The sequence below is a fragment of the Rhinopithecus roxellana genome, chromosome 4 (assembly GCF_007565055.1).
Source record: "Rhinopithecus roxellana isolate Shanxi Qingling chromosome 4, ASM756505v1, whole genome shotgun sequence".
Lineage (NCBI taxonomy): Eukaryota > Metazoa > Chordata > Mammalia > Primates > Cercopithecidae > Rhinopithecus > Rhinopithecus roxellana.
In genome coordinates this window covers 113,053,532-113,070,797 of record NC_044552.1, presented here as the reverse complement: position 1 = coordinate 113,070,797, position 17,266 = coordinate 113,053,532, and the positions used below count along the sequence as shown (strand labels likewise).

General features: G+C 34.7%; 1 protein-coding gene across 4 annotated transcripts in view; it reads right to left on the bottom strand.

Moving 5' to 3' along the window:
- Nucleotides 1–17,266, bottom strand: part of ASCC3 (activating signal cointegrator 1 complex subunit 3) — a 418,508-nt gene that overhangs the window by 24,046 nt on the left and 377,196 nt on the right. For all 4 annotated transcript variants that reach the window (XM_010389420.2, XM_030928567.1, XM_010389421.2 and 1 more), the window contains one exon: nucleotides 8,564–8,788. In XM_010389420.2, the coding sequence (XP_010387722.1) occupies nucleotides 8,564–8,788 (225 nt within the window). The remainder of the gene's footprint in view (nucleotides 1–8,563; nucleotides 8,789–17,266) is intronic.

The window sequence follows — 17,266 nt, the reverse complement described above, 5'->3', positions numbered from 1 at the left end:
ATGCTGAAAATGGTCATTTCTCTGTTCACTTACTGACACTCAAAGAAGGGTTCTTTGCTTTCTAAACATTTCCGTAAGGCAGGCTAGAAATGTAATACTTCAAACGTTAGATGATTATAGTCTTTTGGTAAGAATAGATTCTGCTTGGTATATCCAGGCACTCTCTAAGGTCTACGGTTGATATTAACAAAGGAATGTACTTTAGAAGAGCAGTACATTTTATGCAAATATGGAAATTATTTTAAGAAACAATGACATATTAAAACTGCTTTTCATTTACATGATTTTGAAATAGACTAGAAAGCTTTTCCTATAGACATATTAATATTTCAATCATAACTTTAATTCAAAAATATAGTTTTACCAAAAGAAAAATTTGAAAATTTATATTCAGGCTACTGGAATTGGTTATTAAAAGCAAAAGGAAAAAGAAGAATCTTGCTGCTTTCAGTATTACCTGATTTCATTTTTATAAATATAAAGAGGAATTTTAATTATAAAAAATTTTTAAAAGATATGTGTCTATATACGTATATGTACTGTTTTGTTTCCTGTCTTGAAGATTTTAAGTTACGGTTATTGTTTTCAGACTGATTAATTCACATATGCTGTGTTTTGAAATAAGATCCAGTTAGCTGTTTTTTTTTTTTTTTTTTTTCAATATAAAGTGTTTTCTTTAAAAATCTGATATTGGTTCATGGCCTAGTGCCTTGGATTTCACATATTTTTCTTTTTAAATGCAAAACCTTTTAAACAGAATAGTGTTTGTCATCAGGTTAGTACTAAACATTTATAATTACTGTATAATTATAAACAAAATTACATAAAAGCTTTGAATATAGTTACAGAGCATTAAAGTTAAGGTTGTTCACTATGATGGCATCTTAGAATTAAACAAAACTTTTACTAGGGCTGAAAAAAAAAGAATATTGCTGCTAAAGTCCTTTAAAATAAATCTTTTTTTTTTTTTTTTTTTTTGAGATGGAGTCTCGCTTTGTCACCCAGGCTGGAGTGCTGTGGCCGGATCTCAGCTCACTGCAAGCTCCGCCTCCAGGGTTCAGGCCATTCTCCTGCCTCAGCCTCTCGGGTAGCTGGGACTACAGGCGCTGCCACCTCGCCTGACTAGTTTTTTGTAGTTTTTAGTAGAGACAGGGTTTCACCGTGTTAGCCAGGATGGTCTCGATCTCCTGACCTCGTGATCCGCCCATCTCGGCCTCCCAAAGTGCTGGGATTACAGGCTTGAGCCACCGCGCCCGGCCTAAAATAAATCTTAAAATACCTACAAGTGTTTTGATCTAAAATAAATCTCAAAATATACACAAGTGTTTTGATCTGTTAAAATGTAGGCTGCAGGCTTGATAACATGAGCTGAAGGGCAAATCTAGCCTCTATGACTTCTGAAAAAATACTTTCCCAAATTAACTCAGTAAACTGACAGCACAATTAAACTTGGAAACACACAAACACACAGCCCTCTGCTTCTCAGATCACTGAGTTCAGGCTCCATAAGCCATGGTTTCTCTTTTGGCATAACACATATGAAAGTTCAATTACTGGGAAGTTTAGAAGTACATACCACATATAGGAAGTAGTGAGAGTGACCGAGATAAAAACACATATTCTTATACTATTTGGGTTAGTATTGTATTTAGATGTTTTTCATTTAATTTGCAGACTGGTGGCGCTTCTTAGAAAGGATCAGAGATATCAGAGCAAGAATAAAAGTCCTGGAATCTCCATTTGGTTTCAGCACAGATTGCCTCAACAAATCACCTTTAGCAGAGCTATTTAACTTCTCTGAAAACCAACTGCTTTGTTCTTTGATAAAAACAGCGGCAGGGCTAGGTATGGTAGCTCACACCTGTAATCCCAGGAGTTTGAGACAAGACTGGGCAACATGGCAAAACTCTATCTCTACAAAAAATACAAAAAAATTAGCCAGGCGTGGTGGCTTGCACGTGTAGTCCTAGCTACTCAGGAGCCTTGAGGCCCAGAAGTCAAGGGTGCAGTGAGCCAAGATGGTGTCACTGCACTCCAGCCTGCGAGACAGAGCAAGATCCTGTTGCCCAGGCAAAAACCAAAAATCAAAAATCAAAACCAACCAACCAAACAAAAACACACAAAAAAGGCAGAGAGGTACTCAAAACACTAGACATTTATCATTAGTTCTGGTTTTGTCACCAAATTTGAAAATTTAGGCAACTCACTTAAATTTTTGATACTTTTTACTTTTAATTTTTCCATAAGAGCTAACATGAAGCTTTTCTTTGGTATATCCAGCACAGAAAGGCTGTCATATCACTTACTACATTTTACAAATACATTTTATAGTTAATATGATCAAGAAGAGGATTTCAAAGGTAAAGGGCAAGGACAGTCAATTCCATAATTATGCAACTTACAAATTAGAATATTCTAAACAGATTTTAAAAATTGAGATATGTACAGTAATTTTATCATTTATTTTTGTTAAGGGGGATAGCAAAGGAAATGCTAGTAACAGTAAAATATTAAAAGTAAAAGACATTTTTGTCAAATATCTCAAACCAAAAAATGACACAAATGCCCTTGATACATAATTTGAAATGGGATAGGAGAAGCAAAGGCAGGCTGTATTGTAGACTCTGACTTCAAGCCAGGAGGAACAATTCTACTACAACTACGTTTTTTTTTTCGTGAAAGACTACTAGAACATGAGTAGTCAAGACTACAGAGTTTTCATAACCTGGATGATGGTGCAAATAAAAGGTATGCTTCTATGAAATAAAGGAAATAGTTAAGTTACTATGATAAAGCAATGAAATACAAGAACTACTAAGAATGAAGATACTAAGACCTATTTCTGAGTCCTGAAATTTTTGTTTACTTTATAAACATTAACTAAAGCATTACTCTTCTAAGGTGTTAGCTTTACTCAGACACCAAAGGTTAAGTGACTTGCCTATGGCCTTATACTAAAATGGCAGCAGAGGAGAATTTACAGTCAGAACTGGTGGCAGATTCCCATCCATAGTTCACAAGATCATGCTGATGTCCCATGAGAGCGGTAGTATAATTTTCAATCAGCCAGCGGAGCTGCAAACTGCTTGAACCAGTACTTTCTTCTTTTTTTTTTTTTTGAGACGGAGTCTCGCTCTGTCGCCCAGGCTGAAGTGCAGTGGCCGCATCTCAGCTCACTGCAAGCTCCGCCTCCCGGGTTCACGCCATTCTCCTGCCTCAGCCTCCTGAGTACCTGGGACTACAGGCGCCCGCCACCTCGCCCGGCTAATTTTTTGTATTTTTTTAGTAGAGACGGGGGTTCACCGGGTTAGCCAGGATGGTCTCGAGCTCCTGACCTCGTGATCCGCCCGTCTCGGCCTCCCAAAGTGCTGGGATTACAGGCTTGAGCCGCCGCGCCCGGCCTGAACCAGTACTTTCTAAGGCCAATAGTACCCGCGTATCAAATGAAAACAACAGGGTACAGAATTAGAACTGCCAATCAGTCATTCTCTCCAAGTTTCCCAGTGGCAACTCTAATATTCTTTCCTCTTTTTGTTTACTTTTATATAATTTTGTAGAGAAATTCCAAGAGTGAGAGGATTCAGAATATGAGCTGTTTTTTTTTTTTTTTTTTTTTTTTTTTTTTTGAATGGAGTCTCGCTCTGTCACCCAGGCTAGAGTGCAGCAGTGTGATCTTGGCTCACTGCAACCTCCGCCTGCCGGGTTCAAGCAGTTCTCAGCCTCAGCCTCCCGAGTAGCTGGGATTACAGGCACCCGCCACTACCCCCGGCTAGTTTTTGTATTTTTAGTAGAGGTGGGATTTCACCATCTTGGCCAGCCTGGTCTTGAACTCCTGAACTCATGATCCACCTGCCTTGGCTTCTCAAAGTGCTGGGATTACAGGCATGAGCCATGGCACCCAGCAGAAGCTGGTTTTCATCTCTTTACAATGCAGCTTCTTTCCAGGTGGCTTCCGAAAAGCCAAATCAAACATTTAAGATGGTCAAAACTAATGCTTATAACTTAAAATAGAGGAAAACTGCATACACAAATGTCTAATAACAGATAACTCACTAAAGAAATTATGAAATTTTATATGAGGGAATATAGCATAGCCATTACAAATTATTCTTGAGAACAATATTTAATGCTATAAATTATTAGGCATTTATAAAATAACATATTTCTATAAGAAAAAAGTGAGTGTGTGTGTGTGTAAATTTACCAAGAAAAAGTCTCCAAAGAAAAAAAAGAACTGTACACAACTACTGCATTTTAGTTAGTATATGCTTTTTGCAAGAGAAAGGGTTGGTAATTCTAAAACTACCTCACTGAATATTCTAGGATGGAGGAGCTAAATAAATATATCTTTATTAACAATACTGTGATACCTTATAGGTAGAAAGAGGAGTTATTAATAAAAAAGGAGGAAGACTAAGTGAACCCTTTGGTCTTAGATTGAAATACAAGGTATAAGAATGATAAATATAGATGTTTTTACACACACATACACATGTCCATGAGAGGTAAATGGACATGCAAATAAATATAAATGTCTGTGTATACATACTTACATTTCCTTGTTTTGTACACAGAGAGGGCCTAGAAGCAAAGACTCCCAAGTAGCAGTGGAATGCAGCAAGTACCCAGATTTTCTCAAAGACAGGGTCTTGCTCTGTCACCCAGGCTGAAGCACAGTGGCTTGATCATGGCTCATCGCAGCCTTGACCTCCTGGGTTCAAGCAATTCTCTCACCTTGGAACCCCCTACCGTCCACCACCACACCCAGCTAATTTTTAATTTTTTTTTTTGTGGAGATGGGGTCTTGGCCTCCCGTCTTGGCCTCCCAAAGTGCTGAGATTAAAGGTATGAACTACTATGCTCAGTCCAGATTTTAGTTTCTACAACCATCTCTAATAAAAGGAACCAAGGTTCTTATAAAAAAAAAAATGGCTGATTCCAAGGCTGGGGTAGGGACAGCACAAGATGCCAGATGCAAGGTAGCATTCAAGAAACACTGGGGTGAGTCTATACTTATATAAATAAATAACTGAATAAAGTAAATAAATGGGGAAGAAGGGAAGTTCTTCCTTATCATATAATTCCAAGAATGATTAAAATAGAAATTCACAATAGTAATTGTTCTGGGCAAATATCACAAATGGATGCTGCAAATAATGTTAAAAACTATGACAAGAAACAGAATATTTATATAATCTCAAAGTTATTTTCCAAAATATATTTATTAATTACAAAAAAAGAGTAACTCTGTAGTGAAGAAGGCTGGCAGACATCACCTCAATTGTATAAAGTCAATATCATTGCCACACACATCTGTCATAAGCCTCCTGATACGATATACTGAGGACAAACCATCACTGCTGTCGTATTCTTGACAAAGAATACCACAACTTAAATGTAATCATAACGGGCAAATCCAAACTGTGGGATAATTCCATAAAATAGCTGCCTGGTACTCTTCACAAGTGCCAATAAAGACAAGAAGGCTAAGGCGACATGACAACTAAATGCAACGTGGGATCCTGAATTGGATCATGGTACAGAGAGAGAAAGGGCAATTATTGGGATAAAATTCATATTGACAAAATTTGAATAGGTCTGTAGATTTGTTAATAGGAATGGACCAACACTGAATTAAGATGTTAACTTTTGGGGAGGTTGGGTAAAAGGTATAAGAAAATTTCATTGTAGTGTTTTGCAAATACTTGTAAGCTTGAAATTATTTCAAAACAAAAGTCTAATTTAAAAAAATTAAAAATTCACTGAAAAAAAGAAAAGAGCCTCATATTCATGTGGGTGAAGGTATAATTACTATGAATGACTTTAATTTTAGTATGCTGCTTTTCCAAATTACCTACAATGAAGTGTACTATTTTTCTCTTTAGATGCTATTTAGAAGGATCAACCATATTTAAGGAATATAAATATTATCCCAGACTCTGTATATAAGGATATATATAGATATATATACTGTATATAAAAGTATCTAATAGAGGCTAAAAAGTACCTGGCTGAATCCTTTTCCTTAAAAGTAAATATAGAAACAGACTCCTTTAAGAAATTTCCTAGATTATTATCTAGTTTTTGAATCATTATTGACTGAGTGCTAAAAAAGAATCAATGAACTGATCACGCAATATAGGTTTTAGAAGTAATCTACATACAAAAATTATAACGTACAATCAAAATATCTGTAAATATAAAAATTTAATTTATCTTGCCATTTCTCTTCAACCATTTCTGACCCCAGAGTTCATTAACAAGTCAGTGTTTGAGAGAGGAAAGGAAGTTATAGGAAACACAAATGAGTATCCAGGGCAACAGCTAAAACTTTAGGACCTTTAACCTTTGAGAAGTGTGACTAATAAGCAGTAGCAAATCACCTTCCTCAATAAGTAAACCATGTGTTAGTTACAAAAGAGTGTAAAAACATGTTATATGTTTATTATAGCCTTACTTTCCTTCCAATTTTTGATAACTTGAGCTTACTCTATCTTTTTATAGTACTTCTAGTTTCTAAAACAATAAAATTGTTATTTTTGATATTAAAAACGCTTGAGGTTAATTTTAAAACATTCAAACATTTAAGAACAGCATAAAGAAGAAATTAAAAATCACCCCAATTCCTGCTACCCAGATATGGCTACTGTTAAACTTTTGGTGGACACCATTCTGGATCTCCTCTCTGGGTATATATTCATACATAGATATGGACATTCTACACAAATGTAGAGTTCATAAATGGAATTGTAATATTTTGTAATATTCTAATAACCTGAGAGATACTTAGGTTATTTCCAAGCCTTAACTTTGCAAATCATTTCATAATGTATATTCTTGTATACATATTTATATAGACTAACTTACTCTACCTTTAAAGATCTTAAATCTTTTGAAATTTTTAAAAATGGGTTTTTATGAAAAAAAAAAAAAAGGTTTAAAAACATGTCCAAAAAAGGTATAAAGTAGAAAATCAAAATCCTTTATAATTGCAATCCTTTAGGTATTCTTCCCCCACCAAAACCAGCTCCTCTGACAATCATCCCCCAGTAATGTTAGCTCCACGCTTCTAGTTGCTATGGAGAAAAGCCTTGAAATCATCTTTGGTTCCTTGCTTCCCTAAAAACCCTTGTTCAATTCAATAGAAGAGTCTGTTAGTTCTCCTTAGACAAATATTTAGTATCTGACCAATTTTCATCAACCTCACCCATTACTAACTTGATCAAACCACCATCATTTTATTGTCTAGCACTAGAGCACTTAAGGTATAAAAAGGTCATTGATGTGGTTTCAGATTCCACATTGCAACTAACCTTCAAGAAGTATCGCTTGTCAGGTTCTAGTGTAGCATTAAAGAAGAATACCCACAATTATCTGAAAAGGCTATAAAAATACTCTTCTCTTTTTAAACTGCTTACCTCTCTAGGCTGGATTTTTTTTCATATACTTCAACTAACACATCCTATTGCAATAGACATTTTATGTTGATTGTAAAAGAAGATATATAAACCTAGTTGATATCTCATAAGTTGGATATTAAAGATACTTGCAAAATGTAAAAACTGCCATACTTCTCACTAATTTTTTTTTATTGTTTTAACCATCTCTTTCGACCTTTTTTACAATAAGCCTCCTGGATATTCCTTGAATATACCAAGTAATTTCCTACATGAAAACTTTCTTAGTGTTTGAATACACACCTGCAGAGACCCTATGGTTTACTCTCTTCTTTCATTTTTAGTTAAATGTTACCTTACCAGTGAGATAGTTCCTGAATACCATATTAAAAAACAGTACAGGCTGGGCACGGTGGCTCAAGCCTGTAATCCCAGCACTTTGGGAGGCCGAGACGGACAGATCACAAGGTCAGGAGATCGAGACCATCCTGGCTAACCTGGTGAAACCCCGTCTCTACTAAAAAATACAAAACAAAGCTAGCTGAGCAAGGTGGTGGGCGCCTGTATTCCCAGCTACTCAGAAGGCTAAGGCAGGAGAATGGCGTAAACCCGGGAGGCGGAGCTTGCAGTGAGCTGAGATCCGGCCATTGCACTCCAGCCTGGGCAACAGAGTGAGACTCCACCTCAAAAAACAAACAAACAAACAAACAAACAAAAAGTACAAAACATTACCCTTCGTCTTTCTATTTATTTATTTTACCATTCTTTATTTTTTTAAAGCAGTTATTTAAAAATGCCAGTTATTACCTATTAATTTATATTCTAAATTAATTTATATTCTAAATTGTCTTACCAAACTTGACTGAAAGTCCATAATAGAAGGGACTCTTCTGTCTTGTTCATTATTATATGCTCAGTGGCTAGAAAAGTATCTGGCACATAGTTTGCCTTCAATATGTTTTAGTAGAATGGGTGACTAAAAATGTCATCTTATTTCATTTATATTTGTTTTTACTTTGGAAATTCTTGGTATGATCAACCAGTTGTTTCTCAACAATGCTACCATAAAGTTGTTAAATGCAAGTACATTTTATCCTAAAACTAGAAAAAAGAGGGCAGGAATGATGGGAGAAAACACACATAGATATTAGAAGTGACTTTCATACCTGACATACTCTGAGAGCTTGGTCCAAGACTGTTTTGGTATCAGTGTCATAATCTGGACAGGGTAGCATGGCTCGGCTGAGATGTGCCTGTAGTAGGAGATGTGCTTTTGTGTGAGGGCTGTCAAATGAATGAGGATTTAATTCAATGGGAAGACATTTTGCCAGTTCACTATTCATATGATCTTCATTGTGTCTCACGGGTAAATCTGTATATTCTTCTGCATCCTGAAAAAAATAAAGCCCCACATGGTTGGACCAAAGTATAATAATTAATGTACTTCTTAGCTCTACTGACATTTAAAACATGGCTCAGAAAAATCATACAATAACCATATCCCTTAGAATTTTGCTTGTTCAATACTATCATTAATACATAAGCAATGTATTAGTGATAGTGAGTAATGTACAATCTATGTGAAATTCATGAATGTTCCTTTGTATTTACAGTCAACAAAAATAATAGAGTATTTACTAGGCATCACACACTATGCATGATACTGGGATCACAGCAGTGAACCAGAAATTGAGAGTTCGTCAGGGAAGGTAGATAAAAAAATTCTATAAAGTGTAATAAATGTTATGATATGGTAAAAGTACAGAGTGTTGAATGGAAATTCAGTTTGGGGGACCTTCTTATTTTAGAGGGTGAGGGAAAGCTTTCTGAAAAAGTGATGTTTAATTTAAGATCTTGTGAATGAATGGAAGAAATAAGACCGGGCTGGAGAAAGGGGCAAGGACAAGACTGGCAAGATGAGAAAAGGGTAAAGAGCAGAATTAACTTACTATTTATTGTAACCAATTAGATCACACACAGAGTCAGATTGTTCTGGAATGTTTTGATTTTCCATCTTAGATTTTTAGGGTACAGTAGTGAAAAGTAGTCTGCATGATATCAGTCAATAAGTGCCAATTGAACCTACAAGCGAAACTAGAACTGTTGTGTTAAAAAATAGATTGATCTATTTATTAGTGTTTGTTGTGAAACAAAAATCATATTTTCCAAATATGTAGTTATTTAGATTGTCCATGGATGTTGATATGAATCCTACATCAGACACAGCATTAATTGGATATGTTAATATTCAAACAGGGGCTGGATTTATCCTCCTACTGCAACTGCCCCTTCCTCCAAAAAAAAAAAAAAAAAAGACAAAACCTATGAAACAGTGATCTTCAAGATGCTGAACATAAAACTATGAAAGACAATGATCCCTGATATATAGAAAATAAACTAGGTGAGCCTTAGCATTGCCTCAGCTTACTGCATGGAGAGTTACCATACTGTGGTGTAGTGAGAGGAAATCCAGGTACACCTGGAGGACTCCCTGTATTGAGGCGATGAAGACAGCCTTGCCTAAGTAGTGGAGAGTAATTAGCTCTACGACAAATATTACTCTAACCTGCCGAGCAAATTAAAAAAGCAACACCTAAAATGATCAAACAGCTTCCAAGTAAATTAACTGCATTCCAGAACAGAGCTCAAGAAGATTTATAGGAATACAAAAAATATAGTACTCAAGAAGGTGAAATTCACAATGTATGGCATCCAATTAAAGATTATCAACTATGCAAAAAAGCAGGAAAAGAGGATCTATAACAAGGAGAATAATCAGTCAATGAAAACTTAGGAGTGACATAGATCTTAGAATTAGCAGACAAAGAAAACAGTTGTTGCAACTGTATTTTACATATTTACAAAGTTACTGACAACTACTCAATTCAAATTTCTAGAGATGAAAATTTCTAAAGACGAGATTTTTCATCTCAGACATTTTGTTTTTTATGAATTTTATTAATGGAAGAATACACATTGAAGAAGAAATTCATAAACTTAAAGACATTAATAGAAACTATTAAAAATGAAATACAAAGAGAAAAAAGAATTAAAAAAATCAACACAACATCAGTGAGTTGTGAGACAACCTCAAGTGGCCAAATGCACAGTGTGGAAGGAAGGGCAGAAAAAAATTTGAAGAAATAGTCACTGGAAAAGTTCTAATTTGATATAAACTATAAATCTATAGATTCAAGAAATTCAACAAACCTCAAAGAAAACTGAAGAAAACTATACAATCATAATTAATCACTACTGAATTGCTCAAAATCACTAATAAATAGAAAATATGAAAAGCAGCCAGAGGAAACACCATGTTACATAGAGTGGAAGGAAGATAAGAAAGCAAGTTGCTCATCAGAAATAATGCCATAAGGCAACAGTGAAGCAACATCTTTAATTTACTGTAAGAAAAACAAAGGTCGGGCCGAGCGCGGTGGCTCATGCCCATAATCCCAGCACTTTGGGAGGCCGAGGTCCGCGGATCACGAGGTCAAGATTGAGACCATCCTGGCCAACATGGTGAAACCCCATCTCTACTAAAATTACAAAAATTAGCTGGGCATGGTCGCGCGCGCCTGTAGTCCCAGCTACTCAGGAGGCCCAGGCAGGAGAATCACTTGAACTGGGAAGGCAGAGGTTGCGGTGAGCCAAGATGGCGCCACTGCACTGCACTCTGGAGACAGAGCAAGACTCTATCAAAAAAAAAAAAAAAAAAAAAAAAAAAAAAAAAAAAAAAAACTTGAATAAATAAAAAAAGGAAAAGAAAAACAACTGTCAATCTAGAATGCTATAATTCAGCGACAATAAATATTTCAGAAGTGAAGAATTTTCAAACATACAAAAACTGAAATAATTCAGCTGATGCGCTTAATGTTAAAGTCATTGTTCAGGCAGAAGACAAATTATACCAGATGAAAATATGGCTCTACACAAAGAAATGAAGAGCACTAAAAGTGGTAATTTCATGGATAAATATGTAATAATTTGTTATTACTATTTTAATATCACTGAATACAAAATGATTGTTTAAACAAAAATAATAAATACACATTATGGAGTTTACAATACATGCAAAAGTAAGATATATGACACAATAGCATAACTTCTAGTAGGGGAGAAACAGAGGTATAATATTCTGAGGTTCTCTTATGATACATGAAGTCTTATAATATCATTTGAAGATAAACTGTGATGTTAAAAATGTACACCATAAATCCTAAAGCAATCACTAAAATAGCAAAATGCAAGAGTTATTTTGGTAACTCATCATAGAGGATAAGAAGTAACTAATCTACTCTCCAAGAACTAAAAACGGAACTAACTACCCCTTGACCAAGCAGCTCCAAAGGAAAAGAAATCATTGTATCAAAAAGGTATCTGTACTTGTATGTTTATTGTAGTACTATTCACAATAGCAATGTTATGGAATAAACCCAAGTGTCCATCAATGGATAACTGAATAGAGAAAATGTGGTATACGCCATGGAATACTATGCAGCCATAAGAAGAATGAAATTATGTCTTCTGAAGCAGTATGAATGGAGCTGGAGAACATGTAATCCCACATGTTCTCACATATAAGTGGGAGCTAGACAATGGGTATACACGGACACACATACACGCAGAATTAATAGACACTGGGGACTCCAAAAAGAAGAAGAGTGGGAGCGAGATAAGAATTGAAAAATTACTTATTGGGTACAATGCTCACTACTTGGGTGATGGGTACAATAGAAACCTACACTCCACCACACAATACATCCATGTAACACACCTGCACAAGTACCACCCTGAATCTATAAAAAATGTTTTAAAAATAAACAATTAATCCACATGAAGGTAAAAATAGAGAACAAAAATATAAAGAACATACTTCATGTGGAGCATGTCTCTGGAAAACAAATAAGATTATATACTTAAACCTAAGCATATCAGCAGTCACATTAAATGTAAATGGTCTAAACAACTCCAGTCGAAGTCAGACATTATCTACATAATAAAGCATGACCCAACTAGAGTTGTCCCTTGGTATCTATGGAGGATTGGTTCCAGGACCCCCTGCAGATACTTAAATCCAGATATTCAAGTCTCTTATATAAAATGTGTAGTATTTGCATATAACTTACACATATCCTCCTGTATACTTTAAATCATCTCTAGATTACTTATAATACCTAATACAATGTAAATGCTATGTACATACTTGTAATACTGTATTGTCTGGGGAATAATGACAACAAAGAAAAGTCTATACATGTTCAGTACAAATGTAGCCATTTTTTGGTTTATGAACATTTTCGATCTGCAATTGATTGAATCTATGAATGCAGAACCCATAGACACAGAGGGCCAACTATATATGTTTGCCTACTACCAAACACACACTAATATACATATATAAATACATGTATGTATGTGTAGATATGTACATATTAATGTATATAGAGAAAAATATGTTAAAAGTAAAGGAATAGAAAAAGATATACTATGCTAACAGTGGTTCAACAAAAGGCAGAGTGGCTACATTAATTTCAGACAAAGTAGATTTCAGAGCAAAGATTATCATCATGGATAAAGATGGTAATGTCATAACTATAAAGGAGTCAATCAGAAGGACATAACAATCTGAAACATTTATGTTCTGAATAACAGCTTCAAAATCTGTGAAAAAAAAAGTGTAGAAGTACATGGAGAAATAGAAAAAAAAAAACCAGTATTGCTGAAGATATCAATACCTATCTTTCAATAATCACTAAAACAAGTTGAAAAAATCAGCAAGAATATAGAATTGAACAACACTGTAAACTAAGCTGACTTGATAGACATTTATAAAACACACAACCCAACAACAGTAGAATATATTTATTCTCAAGAACACAGAGACTATTTACTGAGATCGTATTAGCGGGCCATAAAAACAAATTTTAAGTGATACTTTGACTGCAAGAAAATTAAATGAGAAACCAATGACAGATCTCTGGAAAATCCCAAATATTTAGAAACTAAGTAGTACACCTCTAACTCATGATTGAAAGAAAAAATAAAACAGGAAATGAGAAAGTATTTTGCACATTCATGAATGAAAATAAAAACATAATGTCTCAGATTTTGTGGGACAGCACTGGAACAGTACTTAGGAGGGATTTATAAAACTAAACATCTATATTAGAATTGAAGAAAGGTCTCAAATAAGTGACTTTTGTTTCCACCTTAAAAAACTAGAAAAAGAACAGTAAATTAAGTCCAAATAAGCAAAAGAAAGGAAAGAATGAAAATTAAAGTGAAAATCATTGAAATAGGAAACAAATACAATAGAGAAAACAGATGAGACCAAAACCTGGTTCTTTAAGATCAACAACACTGATACTCCTCTAGCAAACAGATCAGGGAAAAAGGAGAGAAGACACACATCAATATCAAGTATAAGAGGAGTGACATAACTGCAGAATTTACAGATATTAAAATAATAATTAAAAAATATTATGAACAGCTTTACGCCTTTACCTATAAAAACCAAGATGAAATAGATAAACTGCTTGAAAGACACAAAACATTAAGAAGAAATAGAAAACTCAAGAAGAAATAACCTGAAAATCCTTACATGTATTAAAGAAATTCAATTTGTAGTAAAAATCTTCTGACACAGAAAACTCCATGCCCTGATAGCTTCCCTGGTGAATTCTATCAAACATTTAAGAAAGAATTAAAACCAATTCTATAAGAACTTTCCTGGAACATCAAAGAGAAAGAAATATTTCCCAACTAATTTGATGGCACCAGTTCTGTCCGTATGCCCAAACAAGACAATAACATTAAAGGACAAGAAAACCACAAAGTATCTCTCATAAATGTAAAAATTCTAAACAAAATTTTAGCAAATTTAACAATATATAAATAGAATAATACATCATGACCAAATGAAGTTTATTCTGGGGATGCAGGATTGGTTACACACTCAAACATCAATAAATATAATTCATCTTATAAATAAACTTTAAAAGAAAAACCACATTATCTCAGTCGTACAGAAAAAAAAATCAGACAAAGTTCAATATCCATGCCTAACAAAAACTCTCAGCAAACTAAAGAAGGTTACTTTTTCAACTTCATAAATGGCACTTCTTTTTTTTTTTTTCATTTTTTTTGAGACGGAGTCTTGCTCTGTCGCCCAGGCTGGAGTGCAGTGAGTGGCACCATCTCAGCTCATTGCAAGCTTCACTTCCCGGGTTCAAGCGATTCTCTTGCCTCAGCCTCTCAAGTAGCTGGGACTACAGGCACATGCCAGCACACCTGGCTAATTTTTTTATTTTTAGTAGAGACAGGGTTTCACTGTGTTAGCCAGGATGGTCTTGATCTCTTGACCTTGTGATCTATGAGTCTCAGCCTCCCAAAGTGCTGGGATTACAGGCGTTGAGCCACAGCGCTGGCCATAAATGGCACTTCTGAGAAATCTATAGCTAACATTTAATAGTGACAGACTGAATGTTTCTCCCCTGAGATCAGGAACAAAACAGGGATTTCTGCTTTCACCACTACTACTAATTCTTCTCTTTTAAAAAAATACATATAGGGCCTCACTCTGTTGCCCAGGCTGAAGTGTAGTGGCACAATCATAGCTCGCTGTAGCCTCAAACTCCTGGGCTCATTATCCTCCCACCTTAGCCTCCAGAGTAGGCATGCACCACCATGCCTGGCTAATTAAAAAACATCTTTTTTGTAGACTTGGGATCTTATTATGTTGCCGAGGTGACCTAAAACTCCTTGCGTAAAGCAACCTCCTGCCTTAGCCTCCCAAAGCACTGGGATTACATACGCGAACCACCATGTCTGGCCTGCTCTTACTATTTGTATTCACCATTGTACCACAGGTTCTAGCCAGTGCAATCAGGCAAGAATAAGAAATAAAGGCATCTAGATTGGAAAGGAAGAAGTACAGTTATCTTTATTTGCAGATGACACAGCCATCAATGTAGAAAGTCCAATGATATCTACAAAATAAGTTTGGCAGGTGTGTAGGATACAAGATTAACATACAAAAATTGATTGTATTTTTCTGTATATTTGCAACCAACAATCAGAAATAAAAAAGGAATTCATGATAACATCATATATATGAAGTACACTTAGAGATGAATCTCATAAAAATATAAAAACCTGGACACTGAAAACAAAACACAACAAAAACACTGCTAAGAAAAAATAAAAAGGATCTAACTAAATGAAGAGTTATACCTTAATTCTCCCAAATTGATCTACAGATTTAATACAATTTTAATTGAAGCTGTACCAGGCCCTATTTTGTGTGTGTTAGAAATTGACAAGTTGATTCTAAAATTCATATGGAAATGTAAAGGACCTAGAATAGCCAAATGCACTCAGGATAAAAAGACCAATGCTGAAGAGCTAGCACTGCATGATTTTTTTTTTTTATAGTTTATGTATTTTAATAGCAAACTTACAGGAACAGCACACAAGACAGACAACATTAAAAACGTACTTGCACGTAGGACAACTCAGAAGAATACAGTGAATGGACGTAATCTACTGTATGATAAAAATGCAAAAACACCATTGCTGTCAATAAATTTACTTGTTTTAAAAAAATCTGAATCCTGGCATTGTCCAGAAAAAATTAACAAGTTTATTTATAATTATCACAAAGTTGAATTGCTGAAACTTGTTCACTGAAACATTTTGATTTGCATTAATGCTTTATATTTCCATATTTATATTAAAAATTCACACACAAATAAAAATGGAAAAACTGCCAGTACCTAATTTCCTTCCCCTATTTTTTCATTCGCAATCATATACTTAGGTACCTTTTGATCCCATGGAAAAAAATATCTAGCATTCAGAACTACCATAACAGGAAGAAGAAATTTTTTTCTGAGAATGAAATATTTCCCATCATGATGGATTCTTAAGCATGTTCTCCACGAGCACTACATGACTTACAAAGCTACACTAAGCAAAAAAGTATATATTGGAATTGAACAAGGAGTCCCAAAATAACCTACATATACATGGGCAACTAATTTTTGACCAAGGCTCAAAGGCAAAGCAGAGGAGAATAGTCTTTTCAAGAAGTGGTAGTAGAATAACTGGGTATCCATATGCCAAAAAAGAATAAACTTCAATCCGTATTTTATACCATAAAGAAATATTCACTCAAAATGTATCATATACCTAAATATAAAATCTAAAATTTTAAAGCTTCCAGAAGAAAACATAGAACATCTATGTTACCTAGAACTAGGAAATAATTTCTTTGATCGGACAGTTAAAACATGACCCATACAAGGAAAAAAATGATAAAGTGAACATCACCAAAATTTAAAAGATATTGTTAAAATACTAAAAATATAAGCCACAGAGTGAAAATATCTGCAAAGCATATATCTGATCTAGGACTTGTATCCAGAATACATAAAGTTTTCTAAAAGCTCAACAATGAGAAACAAACACCCCAGTAAAAAATGGGCAAAAGACTTTAACAGATACTTTATGGAAAGATGTCTCATATCACTAGTTTTAAGAAAAATATAAATTAGAATGGCCAAAATTAAAATAAGCGTGACAGAGCAAGTGTTGGAGAGAATGGGAAAGAAATGGAAATTTCATGCATAGCTGGTGGGAATGTAAGATGTTCCAATTTCTTTGGAAAAGGGTCTCATGTTTTCTTAAAAAAATTAAACATATACCCACCATATGATCTAGCTATTCCATTCCTAGGGATTTACTCAAGAGAAAAGAAAGTATATGTCCATACAACAAAGACTTGTACACAGTAGTCGGCAGGAGCATTATTTGTAAAGCGAAAAAAAAAATCAGAAAAAAAATTAAATGTCCATCAACAAGTGAGA